The sequence below is a fragment of the Strix aluco genome, chromosome 5, assembly GCF_031877795.1.
Source record: "Strix aluco isolate bStrAlu1 chromosome 5, bStrAlu1.hap1, whole genome shotgun sequence".
Lineage (NCBI taxonomy): Eukaryota > Metazoa > Chordata > Aves > Strigiformes > Strigidae > Strix > Strix aluco.
In genome coordinates, this window is record NC_133935.1 from 11,012,968 (window position 1) to 11,026,642 (window position 13,675).

Below are 13,675 nucleotides of genomic sequence, written 5' to 3' on the forward strand. Positions count from 1 at the left end.
AATTTTATCTCCCCTCGCCTCTTGCTTCCCTTCTTCCCCCGACCGTTTTATTTATCCAGCCACTATCTTTGCAGAGGCAACACAGTGGCCCGTGTTTTCGGTGGCGGCGGCTGGGCCTCCCCCTGTGTTTTTCTGCCCCGTTGGGTCAGAGCCGCGGAAGACAGGGTCACACCGCCGAAATGCGGGATGGAGCGCCCTCTTTTTTAGGACTTGGGCTTTGGGGAGAATTCTTTAATGTGCCGTGATTTCAGGAAGGACAATGCAATCGTTAATCATCCCCTCGCCTTTTGATTTGGATACACATTTGCAACACAGAAGGGCAAGAAAACAATGGTGATACCGCTAGATCTTTGCATATTTATATAGAGATAGATAAAGATATATATGTTACATCCATCAGATACAAACACTTCATATGCAACTTAGCTCCGGCATAACATCATTTAACATTTTGTCCTTACATTCATCGTTGTCAATGGCAGAAAGAAAAAAAATTGCATGCAGTAGGCAGCTGATCATTTTAATTAAAAAAAGTTTTATTACGAAACTAGTTTGTATAAAACAGGGTTATACAGGACCTTTGTAAGTTTGTAATAAAACAGTAAGAAAAGGCAGTGGCATAGGGTTTTGTTTGTTTGTTTGCTTGTGTTTCTTGTTGTTTTGTTTTGTTTTTTTCTTTTTTTCAAAAGGCAGCATATAAAAACAAATGGCTACCATTTTGCGTTTGGACAATAGCTGCATAAACTTTGTTCACTTTGAACATTGTTTAATAACATTATTAATACATTAACAAAGTTTCTATAAAGTAAGACACGTTGGTGCTAAAGTACATCTGGAGGAAATCCAAGTCCTTTACAAAACCACATACAAAAATGGGAGTTGTAAGGTAACGTCGACTACAAGTCTAAACATGAAGAGGTAATAAGCATTACATATTAAAAAAGTATCAAGATATACACATTTTAAACCATTTGTACAAAACCTCTATAAATCTCTCTCTCTCTTATGTACAAAAATAGTTTAATATATCCCCAAACTGGTTAGGATAGATACAAATAGATTTTCTTATAATAAAAAAATTCACAAAAAAAGATTGGAAGCATTCTATGATGGAAACGAGAGGAAAAGCGCGGAGCGAGGGGAGGGAGAGGCGCGGGCAGGGGGGGAGACGGGGCTCCAGGGGCTTCTTTGAGTACAGCATAGCTTCATTTCAACATCTCCACAAACATCGGGGAACTAACTTTGTCCACAGAGCGATGAACGCCAGTCTCTGAAGGGCCGCGGCGGCGGCGGGGTGCGGAGGAGACGCGGGGGTTGGGTGGGGGGGGTGGCTTTCTGCTGGGGAGGAGGAAGAGCTCCTCCGCAGGCCGAGGAGCGCAGCGCCCTTCCCCGCGGCCCGGGGCGGGGGCGGCCCGGCCGGAGCCTCCGCGGCTCCCCCCCCGCGGGACACCCGCTCCGCCGGCGCGCAGTCCGTGGCGGCGCGACGGCATGCAAAGGCCGACCGGGCTCCGGCGCTGGGGGCGGCCGCCCCGACCGCCCCCGCGGCGCGCAGCGCTGTGCCCGCCCGCCGAGAGACGTGCCCGCACCGCCCTCCGACGGCGGGGGAGCGGGAAATGCAACAGGTTCTTTTTCTGGGTGGATTTCTGTCTGTCTTTCTGTGTGTGATCTATTTTTTGTTTGTTTGTTTTTCCCTTTTGCAACTGTCCTGTAACAATAAAAGAGAGAGCAGATCAGAGCCGCGCCGGGACCTGCGCAGCGCCCGGCGGCCGGAGCCGCTCGTAAGTACCGCGGGAGGCGCGGCGCCCGCCTGGGGGGCACCCCGGCTGCGCCCCCTCCCCCGGCGGCTGCACACCCCCCCGCCGCCCCGCGTGTCGATGTTCCCCCCCCCGGCCTCCCCCGGCCCGCGGCGCCCCGGCCCTCCGCGGGCGCGTACCCACCTGCCGCGGGGGGCCGCCGGCGCTCAGAACCAGCTGGTGAAGTCGAGCAGCTCCTGCTCCTCGGGGCTGAGCGGGTCGTAGGAGCCCTCGTCGGAGGAGTAGGAGGAGACGGGGGAGCCCGCCATGGAGTTCATGTCGTGGGAGTAGCTGGGCGAGATGGTGGGCGAGAGGACGCCGGCCTGGAAGGCGGCGCTGACGGCGTCGTGCTCGTCGAGGAGCTGCTGCAGGGCGCGGATGTACTCGACGGCGGAGCGGAGCGTCTCCACTTTGCTCATCTTCTTGTTGGCGGCGCCGTTGGGGACGTGCTCCCGCAGGGTGGCGAAGCCCAGGTTCACCAGCTTCACCCGGTTGCGCTCCCGCTCGTTGCGCCGCGCCACGGCCGCCGGCTGCTGCTGCGGGAGGCTGTACCCGAAGCCGCTGAAGTTGAGCCGCCGCTTGCAGCGCATCAGCTCCGGCGAGGCCGAGCGTTGCCGCTTGGCGGCCCGCGGCCCCGAGGGCTTGCCGCCCGGGGAGGGCTGCCCGCCCGCCGGGCTCAGCTGCGGCGGCGGCGGCGGCGGCGGCGGTGGCGGCCCCGGCGGGGCGGCGGCGGCGGCGGCGGCCACCGCCGCGGCGAAGAAGCAGGCCGGCTGCAGGAAGGGCGGCTGCCCGGCGCCGCTGGCCATCCTGGCGGGGCTGCCGCTGGCCATGGGCGCGGGGGCGTCCTGCGAGGCGGGGGCGCCCGAGCGGCGGCCGGTCCCCGTCGCCCCACCGCCCCCCAAAAAATTTAAAAAGAGGGGGAGGGGGGGGAAAAAAAATCAGAATTTGCGGCGCTCGCTTAAAAACAAAAAAAAAAAAAAGAGGCGACGGAGTGCAGGGGAAAGGGGCAGCGGCGACCAAAGGGCGCGGGCGGCGGAGCCGGGCGGGCGGGCGGCCGGGGCTGGCGGGCGGCAATGCCCGCCCCCCTCCCTCCCTCTCGCCCTCCGTGCGGCGGCCGCGGGGAGGCTCGTGGCGCTCGCGTGTGCGCACGCTGCTTTGCAAAGCCCCTTTTGCAGAAAAGTGGCTGGGGATTGTGTCTCTTATAAGGGGCGGACGGGGCTCGGCCCCCCCCTCCTACACACACACACACACACACACACAGACACGCACACGCACACACACACGCACTCTCCCCCCGCCGCCCCCCCCGCGCTCACACACACACACACACACACACACTTTGCACCTTGCGCCTTCCACGCTCCCCGGCTTTGCCGGCCGCGAGTCGCGGAGCGGCGCCGCCTTTTCAGCGCGGGGGGGGGGGAAAAGGGGGGGGGGGGGCGCACACCCACCCACTCACCCCCCCCCCCTCCACCATCCCCCTTACGCCCCCCCCCCCCCGCCCCCCGCGCCTCCCGGCGCACACGCGCTGGCCGCCGCCGGGCCCCGCCTCCCCCCGCCCCCCGGCGCCCGCTCCCCCGCCCCGCCCCGCCGCCCCCCACCCCTCGCGGGTTTGTTGTTGCAAGTGCGTGCGCCCGGCGCGTGCCGCGCTCCCGGCCCTGAGCAAACACCCGCGCCGGGGCGGCGGCGGCGGGAGGCGGCGCGCGTGGGCCGCCGCGGGGGGGGCGGGAGCCGCGGCTGCGGGGTGCAGGCGCAGGGGGAAAGGGGGGAGCCCTGCCCGGGGAGCCGCCGTTTGCCGCCGCGTCCTCCCGCTCCACGCCGGGGGGGGGGGGGGGGTGCGGGCAGCCCCGGGAGGTGCGGGGCGGCCTCTGCTCCCGGCTGCCGCCGGGGCGCCCGGGGGCTGCGGAGGGGACACGTCGGCGGCACCTGCCGGGGTTTGGCGGGGAGAGCCGCGGGGCGGGCAGTGCTGGCACGGAGGCGTCCCGTGGCGCGGACGGGGAGGCCCGGTGCGTGCCCACGGGAGAAGCGTCCTCGCCAGCGCCGGGGCGCGGCGTGTGTATGTGCGCAGGCAGCCGGGAGGGGAAACTTCGTGTGCGCGACCGCGAAAGGGCCGTTTTGTCCTTGTCCCTGGGAAGCACCGGTACCGCTCCCTCCGCTCACTGCCAGCCTGAGTTTTGGGGGCGTCCGCGACCCGCCGCCCGGGGCCCGCTCGGAGCCGCGTGTGCCCGGACGGCTCCATTGGCTTCCCAGAGCGGCGGGCGAACCGGTGCGGGTGTTGGGAGGAGCAGGAACGTGCACAGCCTCGGGCGAAGCCACCCTGAGTTACCCCCGTGACACGCTGAGTGCCAAGGGGCGAGTGCCTGTCTGGAGAGAAAGAATAACCCCCTCCTTGGGTGCGTCCGAAGCGGACGGTTACCCGTGCCACAGAGCTGTCACCGGCACGGGGAGAGGAGGTTCGTCTCGGAGGGAGACAGATTGGCTAAGCGAAGCAAGCGGGCGTGGAGTCAGCTCTCCCTTCGCTGCCAGAGCCCATTTCCCAGGTTATGCAGCTCCCCGAGCCCCTGCTGCCTTCCACGGCGCCCTGCAGCGTGGGAGCAGGTCACCACCTTTCCAAGCGGGTGATGGCATTTGCTTGTAACTGGGGAGTCAGACTCGACCTGGCCTATGCAGGGGAAACTCTGCCTGCTGATGGGTGAAGTCTCCCTTCTGGCTCAGGACCAAATGTGGAAAAGCGGTGCTGAGGCGCTGGGAGCGTGAGGCTGGCATGACTTGGGGGTCACACCGGCTCTTGGGGCTGGGGGGGTGTGGGCAGCCTTGGGAGACACGGCCAGGCTTAGCATCAGGGCACGCTGGTGGCCCTGCTCTTGGCACGAGCAGCGGTGAGGACCCCGGCATGGCCTCTCCCTGCCCTCCTGCCTTCCGCATATCCACGACCTGTGCAAGCTTTAACACATTTTCTGCCTTCAGTTGTGCCTCACCTCCGCTCTGAAAGCTCAGCTGTGTGTGCTTACTAAAAAAAGCAGAGCCATGGTATGACAGTCTTGCCATGGGTGAGATTATGGCTCTGGAAGTCCCTGGCAAGTGTCTTTCATCTCCGGTGCTCACACTAGCCCTAAAGCCTGGAAGGAGGGGGTCTGCACAGTCCCTGTTGAGGTTTCAGTGGAAATGAAAGCAAAAATAAGCCCTGCTCTGCTGCTGGCCTCAATTGTGGCAGCCTGGAGCTGTAGAGATCACTTCTTCTCGTCTGCCACTGGATCCCTGACCCTGGCTGGGCATGCGAGTTTAAACAGTGATAAACAGCAACGTGGTATGGCAGAACCTTAATGTGCACCTGCTAACCACTCTTTCAGTAATTTTTAACGTGGTAGCTTTTAATGCACCTGTATGATGAAGAAGGTGAAGTAGTCCTGTCTGGTCTAACCTCTATCATCTTTATTTCAGGGCCCTCTTCACTGGTCTCTGAGTTTCTGTCTGATTTTTAGCCTCCTGTCTCATCGCATGTGAAACATGCATATTAAATGATTTTATTCTCTCTTGGGCAGGACAGCCAGACCTAAGCAAGATAAAACATTCATTTTCATTTTCTGTATAGGGAGCGCTCTCTCTTCAGCTCCAAGTCTTCTGGATGGTTTGTTCAACATCCCTTGGCTGACACCAGAATTCTCTGCACTGGAAATAGCTGTTGCGTTATCACCTCCGTGCTGTGACATCACTGCAGTGAGAGAACAGTAATGAACCAGCCCTGGGATTCGCATCCCAGTGCTCTGGGAAGCGGAAACAGAAACATCAAAATAATTGTAGCCCTGTAAACTATATGCATATTTAAACAGAGTAATTCTTCTGGAGCAGCCCGCTCCCAGAACTGGCGTGGAAACACCACATAGGGAAATTCTTGCCCCTTTTCCTTGAAATGGCAGAATGAGGCCGGAGTTTCTGAGATCCTCCTTCTCGAGCCTCTGAGGGCTCTTAAAAAAGCAAAAGACGCGAGTCCCAGAGGTCACGGAGTGTAACTCGCATGTAATTTTGCCTCCCTGGGTCTGTCCCCGCTCGGCTCCCCCGGCTCCGGGGCCTGGGGGGGGGTTGAAGGGGGAGGGCAGAGCCTTTTCCTCCCGCCGCCCAGCACGTCCCTCGCCATCCGCTGCCGCCGGGGAGCAAACGCACCCCTCGCGTTGTCCGAAGTGATGCCAGGCTTGCCAGCTCCCCTGGCTGCTCGCTGCGCAGAGGAAGGGGTCGGGGGCTGCCAGATTTATAGATAATAAATATTGTTTCAAGGTCCCTCGCCTACACCCACTTGTATGCGCAGTCCTGCACCTGCACTTGGAAATTCTTAATTCTAACATAATGATAAATAGCCCTTGCCCTTTTCATTGGGCTTCCCCCCCCCCCCTTTTTTTTTTTTTAATCTTGAACTGTCATTATTTTATAGTGGGGTTTTTTGTGCACCTAAATTGTAGCCACACTCATGAGGTCTTTTGAAGTCCTTGCCGTCTTTTTTTTTTTTTTTTTTTTTTAAAAAAAACTTTGGTATGCCTTTTTTTTTTTTTTTTTTTGGTCCCTTTTCTTTTTTAAAGGCCATTTACGTTATGATTAAATGCCGTCTTGGAAAAGCAGAACGAAAGTCGTTAATCTATATAGATCTTCAAAGAATCGATACATTCGGGACTTCTGTAGGATTTGTTACACTCCATTTTGTTACAGTAGGCAGCTCGTCTGGATTTGGGCACATGTGTTTCTCTCCCTCCCTTCGCCCTCCCCCTCCCCTTTCCAGCTTCCCCCCCAAGAGTGAAAATAAAGTAAAAGGTCTTTCATGGTAAACAAAACCAGCTTATTCTCCACATAGAACACATGAATAGCTGGAAAAAAAACTTACAATAAATGGTGCATTTTTTTCTCTGCTGGGTATAGCATTCAAGATCAGTCCAGTATTCAAGAAGCAGTCCATTTTTTGCTCAGCAAGAGAGTTTAGAAAAGAAGCGTGGGGTCTATTCAAGGATCTTTTCCCCCTTCACAATTGCTGGGCTTTATGAAACCTATCTTCCATGCCTTGTCAGAGTATTTCTGGGGACCAATTAGTGCTTTGTTGCAAGGCTTCTTTGCTGAATCTTTGAGCAGCAAGAAAAAGCTCTCTTGAGTCTCCCCTTATTTTGACTATTTCAGTCATTACTCAGTGTAATAATTAATATGACAACTGGACGCTGAAGTTTGTATAGAAACACCTCGGCTGCAGGAGAGAGCGTGCAGTGGGTGGTAACAAGCTACAGATCAGACCGAGAAGCCACACACACAAGGAAGGGAAAAAAAAAAAAAAAAAAAAAAAAGAGAGGGAGAGAGAATAATGAATGAAAAGAAAGAGAGAAAGAATAAAGATAAATAAATAGTTGGCACAGCCAGAAGAAACGTAATACAGACTTGGAAGGAAAAAAAAAAAAGGCAATTAGGAGGGAGGGGGGGCGACCCCAGAGAGGTAAACTCATTTTGAAACAGTTTCTATGTGAATATAATTTTCAAAACTTTGGTACTTTCAGAAAGCGGGAAAGCGATTTTTTCCCGACGGCTGTTCCTTCGGGTAAGTAATTTCCAAGGAGCATCTGCCTACACTTTTCCATACTTGATAAACTTTAACGTCTCTTCCTAAGCGTCCCTTTACAGAAAGAAGGACTTTGAGCATTAAACCGTGTTTGTGAGTAATCGTTGCCCGTTCCTGCCCAGGGTGAAGGGAGGCTAGTCCTCGGGATAGCGAGTTGTACGAGTTTTCTCAGCGTTGTATCGTCTATAGGAGGTATAAAGCTTGTGCCCCAATGAAGAATTAAAAATGGCGTTTGATCAGGGACACTGCTGAATTCTTCTCGAAAGGCGTCTTGGGATGAGCACTCATCACTTTGCAGACATTTCTTGGGCTGCCAATTAGGGCATAATAAATAATTAGAGGTTTTAAGCATATTAGATACAGCTCATGCTAATGAGCTACATCAGGCCTTGTGCTAACCTGAAGTGACAGTTTGCATATAGGGCTGCAAAAAAAAGAAAAAAAAAAAAAAAAAAGCAGCAGCCGCGACAGTCCCGTCCCATCCCGTCCCCCCCGCCCCGGCCCCGGCCCGTTCGCCCCTCCGCTGCTCCCGCGGGTTCCGCCGGGCGCTGCCCCCCGCCGCCGCCGGGGTGCGCTGTGCCCCCGGCTCCTCCGCGCCCGCGGAGAGGGGCCCTTCTCCCGCCGGCCCCGCCGGGTGGCCCCATTGTGCGGCCACGCGTCCCGCGTCCATCACAGCCCCGGGGGATAAATCACACCGGGCTGCCCCCCCCCCATCCCATCCCCCGCCTCCCCCTCATCGCCACTTTTTGGAGAACTAAATTTTGGAGGCCGGGGGGTGTTTTGCCCGGCGCCTCCGAGGCGGCGGTGCCCTGGCAGGAGGGGTGGGAGGGGGCTTTGGGTGATGCCTGCCGCAGCCTGGGAGGCGGACACCCCCCCCGGAGGCAGGCGGCGGGGACAGCCGGGTGTCCCCCCCAGTCCCCCAGCCCGCTCCCGGCCCGGGCTGTCGCTGCCGTGAGGACACAGTGCCACCTCCCGGCCACGCCGCGCTCCGGAGGGAAGGAGCCGGGGGAAATCCTCTGGGGAGGGGATGTGGTGCGGCCAAAACGCATTTAGCAGCGGCTGCAGGAGATGTCGGGGGGCCCGGCTCTGCAGGGAGGGGGCATGTGGCTGGGCGGTTTTACAATCGCAGTGTAGACCGGGGTGTGAGGAAATGCAGCCTGGCTGGCACCTAACGGAGAGCTGCAGCCCCCAGAGACCTCTGGTAAATGCGTACACAGTAGTGCTACACGGCGGGGGGGGGGGGGCTGCCATCACACACACCGCCTGAGATACTCACTGAATCCTCATTTGGGATTTTTTCAGGAGCTTCTGGTTTTGCTAGAAAAGCTTCTCTCCATTGCTCACTGCTCCTTCAAATCGCCCGTGTCATCGTGCAGCAGCAGGGCAGGCAGGGAGCTGCAGGCCAAGGATAGTCCCAGTGTCCTCGCACAGCAAGGGGCATCCCTGCCCCAACTGGAAAACACACAGATCCAGGGAAGCCACCGCTCAGCAAATACTGGCTAAAGGCAGAGGCGGGAAAGAGCAGTCTGAAAAGCAGCCAAAGTCCGTGGCCCTTTGAACTTGCATCATGCCAGCCAGGGGAACCTGCCAACTCTCAGTGCAAAGAGCCCTCTCAGTTGTGGCTGAGCAGCACAGCCAGGAATGGATGCACACGCGCGCACGTGTGTGTCTGCGCGTGTCCCAAGAAAGTGTGTTTCCGAGGGCGAAAAGGTGTTTTTAGCTGGAGGCAACGTGGGACATCAGTGCTGCATGTGGTTGAAAGGAGTGGGGTTGCACGGTGCTGCAGCGAGAGCCCAGAGCAGGGCTTTGGGTGGTAGACTGAAAGCTCAGGTGCTCACTCAGGAGCCAGGGAACCAGACTCATGGGGCAACTTGAAACCCAAGTTAGCAATGTCACTGCAGGGGGACGAACCCATGCTTGGTATGCTGAACTAGTACTTCAAAGAAGACAGAGAGGCTCAGGCAATTTGGACTCTGAAATGGTCCAAGGTAACACTACTGATGCAATTGTGTGTTCATACTGTAATGACACTGGACACACCCACCTTCACCCCCACCCCCACCCCTTTGCTCCAGAACACGAAAATTTGGGAGTTCCTCCTGGAAAGAAGGAGCTTTGCTTCCTCCAGCCAGTACCTTTTGCTACCAGGCAACCCCTGACAGTTCAGGCTGATTAAACAGTAAACTGGTGGTATTACACTGGTGATATTATTATGATTATGTAGCAATAAGAGTAAGAGAGAAGCTGCAACATAAATAGAAAAAGCAGGGGGTAGGAGAAGGCAAAATAGATAATTACAAGGATTGGTCATGAGCAGTATTTTGCATGCCTGATATTTCACTTTACCTTGCCATTCCTGTCAAGGTAGAGTGAACAGAGGGTGTAATACGTAGGAAAAGGGATGGAAGAAAGGAAAAAAAAAGATTAAATACATGTAAAATCCACAGAGAAGAAAAAAAAAAGATTGATCAAAGGCTGGTGAAAAGAGAAGGAAAAAAGAAAGAAAAAGACAGACATAAACAAGTGACAGAAAAAAATAGCTTTTGACTTCGGATGCCACAGTTATTTTGGCCAGCCTAGGACATGCATTTAAGTTTTTTAAAATCTAGTTGAAAAATATACCAGGTAGCGAGGCATGATGTGTGGGGAAAGTAAACAAGACCAGTTGCAGGTGGCTGTCCTGCCCTGCACAGGGACTACTATAACCAGTGTTGTCATTACCCTTATCTCACTGCCTTTTTTTTTTTTTCTTTTTTTTTGCAAGGTGGCCTTCAATGTCCCTATCATGGATAGGACTGTCAGTTGCTGCACGAACACAGGACACAAAATACTCCCTCCTGTAGTGAACTTACTGGCTGAGCAGTTAAAAAAAAGTAGTTTTATACTGCTGGCAATTACCAAGATTAACCTTCCTTTCTCCTACTGCCCCATCTCTCCCCATGGTGTCAGCAGGGCCCACAGTGTTATATGTGCATCGCGTTTGGCTGCCTACCTTGACCTGCCAGCCCCATGCCACAGGCTTGCTGATCACTTCAGAAAGTCACTTTCTACTGCTGTGTGCAGCCACAGGATGCACAAACAAGCAGCTCTTTTGAAAAAGGTATGTGTTCACACCCAAAGCACTGAGTTACTTCAGATGCACATTGTACAGTTGATGATTTCAATGGGCTGGATTCTGACTCCACAGTCATGGGGTTCAACATGAGGTCGGACTGAAATCCCTGAAAGTGGCTGCACTCAGTTTTCCTGCTAGAAGGCTGATAGGATTTAGCAGCTATTGGATTTTGTAAGTACCAATAATTCATGGTAAGTATTAGTATTCACCAATCTGCGTTTTCACTGGTGCATGTAGTAGAGCTTCCCTCAAGGCTAAAATAACTGTAAAGAGATGATTTCTCTATTCCACAGAATTTATTTTCATCACAAAAGTATAGCAAGATTACCTGCCTTGACATAGTTTGTCTTGGTACAGACTTCATCTTTCCCAATAACAAGACAGATACATGACCAGTTAGCTGTTTTTGTTCACCTGCCCTCTGGTATTGGGCTACAATTTTCCATTATTCCCTCAGACCCTTTGGTGACTCTTTCTAAACCAAATCTGGGCTCTTTTATACCAATTCTTTACCAACTTTTTCTGAAATAATTTATGTCCCCCATTCCCATTCCCCTTGTAGCTCTTCATGGCTGACACTGTATACAAGCATACATACATCTGCAGTTCTGCATCCTCCCTCTAGCTCTGACCTGATCTTCCCTGCTCCTTTTCTTCCTTTACCTTCTTCCCTTTCTCCATATCCAAACTCATATCCCAGTGTGAGGTTCATGCACCCAACTTGTGTTTCATGCTTCCTTTGCACAGGGTATTTCTCTCTCCAATGTCTGGTGTGTGGAGTGATGTCTCCTGATCTCTGACCTCTTGGATGCATTCCAAAAGGACAAGTGCCCCAGCTGCTTCCTTGTGCCACAGCCCTCTCTGGCCCCAAGTCTGGCATCCAAAAACTAGATCCTGGAGGACATCTGATCTCTGGTCACGTGGAGCGAGCCCTAATGAGAAACCCATCTGAGGCTGAACACACATGCAGTGGTGGGAGTAGATGGGGGGGAGGATGAACTGAAGATGACACGTTGACGTGGAAAAATGAGAGCAGCGGCCGATCAGGAGGAGGAAGGCTGTTAATTCAAAGCATGCTGCTTGTCCACATTGGGCGCAGATAGAAACAATATGCTGGAGAACCGCTACGCACCGGGGTGGGACTCACAGGGGCCGGCTGGCATGGAGCAGCTTGTCCATGTGCCAGGGGTGGGTGGGGGGGGCGTGTAGGGAGAACGCCCCCTTGGCATGTTGTTCAGGGGAGGGAGCTGGGGAAGGGGGGGGAAGGGGATGGCTTTGCCTCACTCACTCCACTTTAAATACCTTTGCACAGAGCTTTGGCCACTGTAATAAGGTCAGAAGGCTTCACCTGCAGTGGTGAAGGGGCCTCTCTGCGTGGGCATCGCTGTCTCTGCAACATGGATGCACAGCACTGCAAGCTGAATGGTGACCCTTTCCAGGTAAGCAATGGGGTCTGTGTGCCTGCTTTTCACAGGGGGGGCTGTGGCTGCCTCCCTTCTGCGCCCCCCCCCCCCCTTTTCCAAATCTTGTCCCCTGCTCTCTGAGAGGCAGTGGGACCCAAGATAGGAGGAAACAATGCTCCTGTCTCAATGCTTTGCAGTGCCTGGTTGCCACCGTTCTCCCTTTTGGCAGCCGACACACTTGTCTGTTGTTAATTGTGCTTGCAAAAGTACAGGGGGAATGGGAATGAACATTTCAACAGTATCGTTGCATATATGGCAAAGAGAAGAAGAAGCAGAAAAGAGCAGCAGCTAATTAGAGGTCTTAAACCTGTGTGATGAAAGAAAGCTGTCTTCTGTTAAAGGAAAGCAGCTGAAGTTATGTGCTCTTCTGGTTGAGCTATTAGTTAAATTTTGGGACTCTGACATCCCCTTTTTTAATGTTTACTGACTTTACTCTGAACCCTTTGCTTTGGGAAATACAGGGAGGTCCTGAAGCCCATGCCTTTCCATTTCAGGCACTATAGTTACTGCAGGGGCAAGTGATGTAACCTGAGGCCAGCATGGTTAATTATTAGGATCACATTCTGCATGTATGTATCCTATGCCATGCTCTGAAGGCAGAGACAAGCTGCAGAATATGTGCAAAAAAGGGCTTCAATTTCTACAAGCCTTTTTAGGAGTGGAGCAGCCAAGGAATCCTGGTTTCCTACTGCTTTGTGTGCTGAGGTTGAACTCCTACAATTCTCTGGGGTCTCACCTTGCCTCTTTTCCAAGTTGTATAATTGCTTGGTCCCAATGACATCTATGGGAGCTGAGCATCTAAATGCCTTGAGAAATCTGACTTGGAAACTAGGTCCATTTTCAGAAGTAACTTAGGAATTTTATTTCCTTTGAAATATTTTTTTGCATTTCTTTTTCTACTGTTTTTTATATCTAGTAAGTCTGGTATTTACCACACAGAGGTGAAATTTTTCTCACTGAAACTGCAAGCAAAATTTCCTCTGGATTTAACAGTGTTGGAATTCATTCTGAAGGGCTTTATCTAACCAGCTCAGAAAAGGATTAGAAGGCTGACAGGTCTGTGTTATTGACCTAAAATGCTGCCACATGTGTCAGGAAGGCAATATCAATCTATGTGCAAAGTGGTCAATTAAAAATGCAGATTTGCATTGTGCTCAGGAAAACCCATCCTTGCATCTACACATCACCTACCTTAGAGATTGTATTAAGTCCAAGAATGGATGTTCATCATCTGGTTCTTATTTTACTTCCTGAAAAAAAAGGAGCTGGAAGAAAATTAGAGCTTAATTTATTCCACACTATGTTTATAAATCATATATACATGTCATATAAGCAATATTTCGATGAAAATGAAACAATTTGTTCAACTCTTAATCATAATGACAGTAGTAATGGAACACTAGAACTACCCAAAAGTTGCAATTCCTCTCTGTATGTTGCAAAACAAGAAATTAGAATTGAGCACAGATAAACTGTGATCAACAGTGAAAACTATGCATAGGTACTACAAAAAGCTCAGCAATAAATGTGGCTGCCTGTGTGTATGTTGATGTATATTACCTCCAGCATATATATTGATGTATATTGTCTCCAGTGTGTATTGATGTGTATTGCCTCCGTATATATTGCTAAGAACTGGGTACTGGGAAAACAATCATTTTACTCTTCTTTCTCCTTACAATGAAAGCTGTCATCTCTGTGGACAGATTCAGGAATG

The 13,675-nt window shown here is 53.2% G+C and overlaps 2 protein-coding genes across 2 annotated transcripts in view; one reads left to right on the plus strand and one right to left on the minus strand.

Moving 5' to 3' along the window:
* Nucleotides 1–339: 339 nt before the first annotated feature.
* ASCL1 (achaete-scute family bHLH transcription factor 1) lies at nucleotides 340–3,063 on the minus strand. The gene is made up of 2 exons (XM_074825328.1): nucleotides 1,938–3,063; nucleotides 340–1,705 (listed from the first exon to the last, which is right to left on the minus strand). The coding sequence occupies exon 1, from the start codon at nucleotides 2,621–2,623 to the stop codon at nucleotides 1,961–1,963; it is 663 nt and encodes a 220-aa protein (XP_074681429.1). The 5' UTR covers nucleotides 2,624–3,063; the 3' UTR covers nucleotides 340–1,705; nucleotides 1,938–1,960.
* An 8,520-nt stretch (nucleotides 3,064–11,583) lies between these two features.
* The window catches only part of PAH (phenylalanine hydroxylase), a 41,442-nt gene continuing 39,350 nt past the window's right edge, over nucleotides 11,584–13,675 (plus strand). Inside the window, exons 1-2 of the mRNA XM_074825935.1 lie at nucleotides 11,584–11,683; nucleotides 11,808–11,934. Coding sequence (XP_074682036.1) covers nucleotides 11,673–11,683; nucleotides 11,808–11,934 — 138 coding nt within the window. The 5' untranslated portion in view covers nucleotides 11,584–11,672. The remainder of the gene's footprint in view (nucleotides 11,684–11,807; nucleotides 11,935–13,675) is intronic.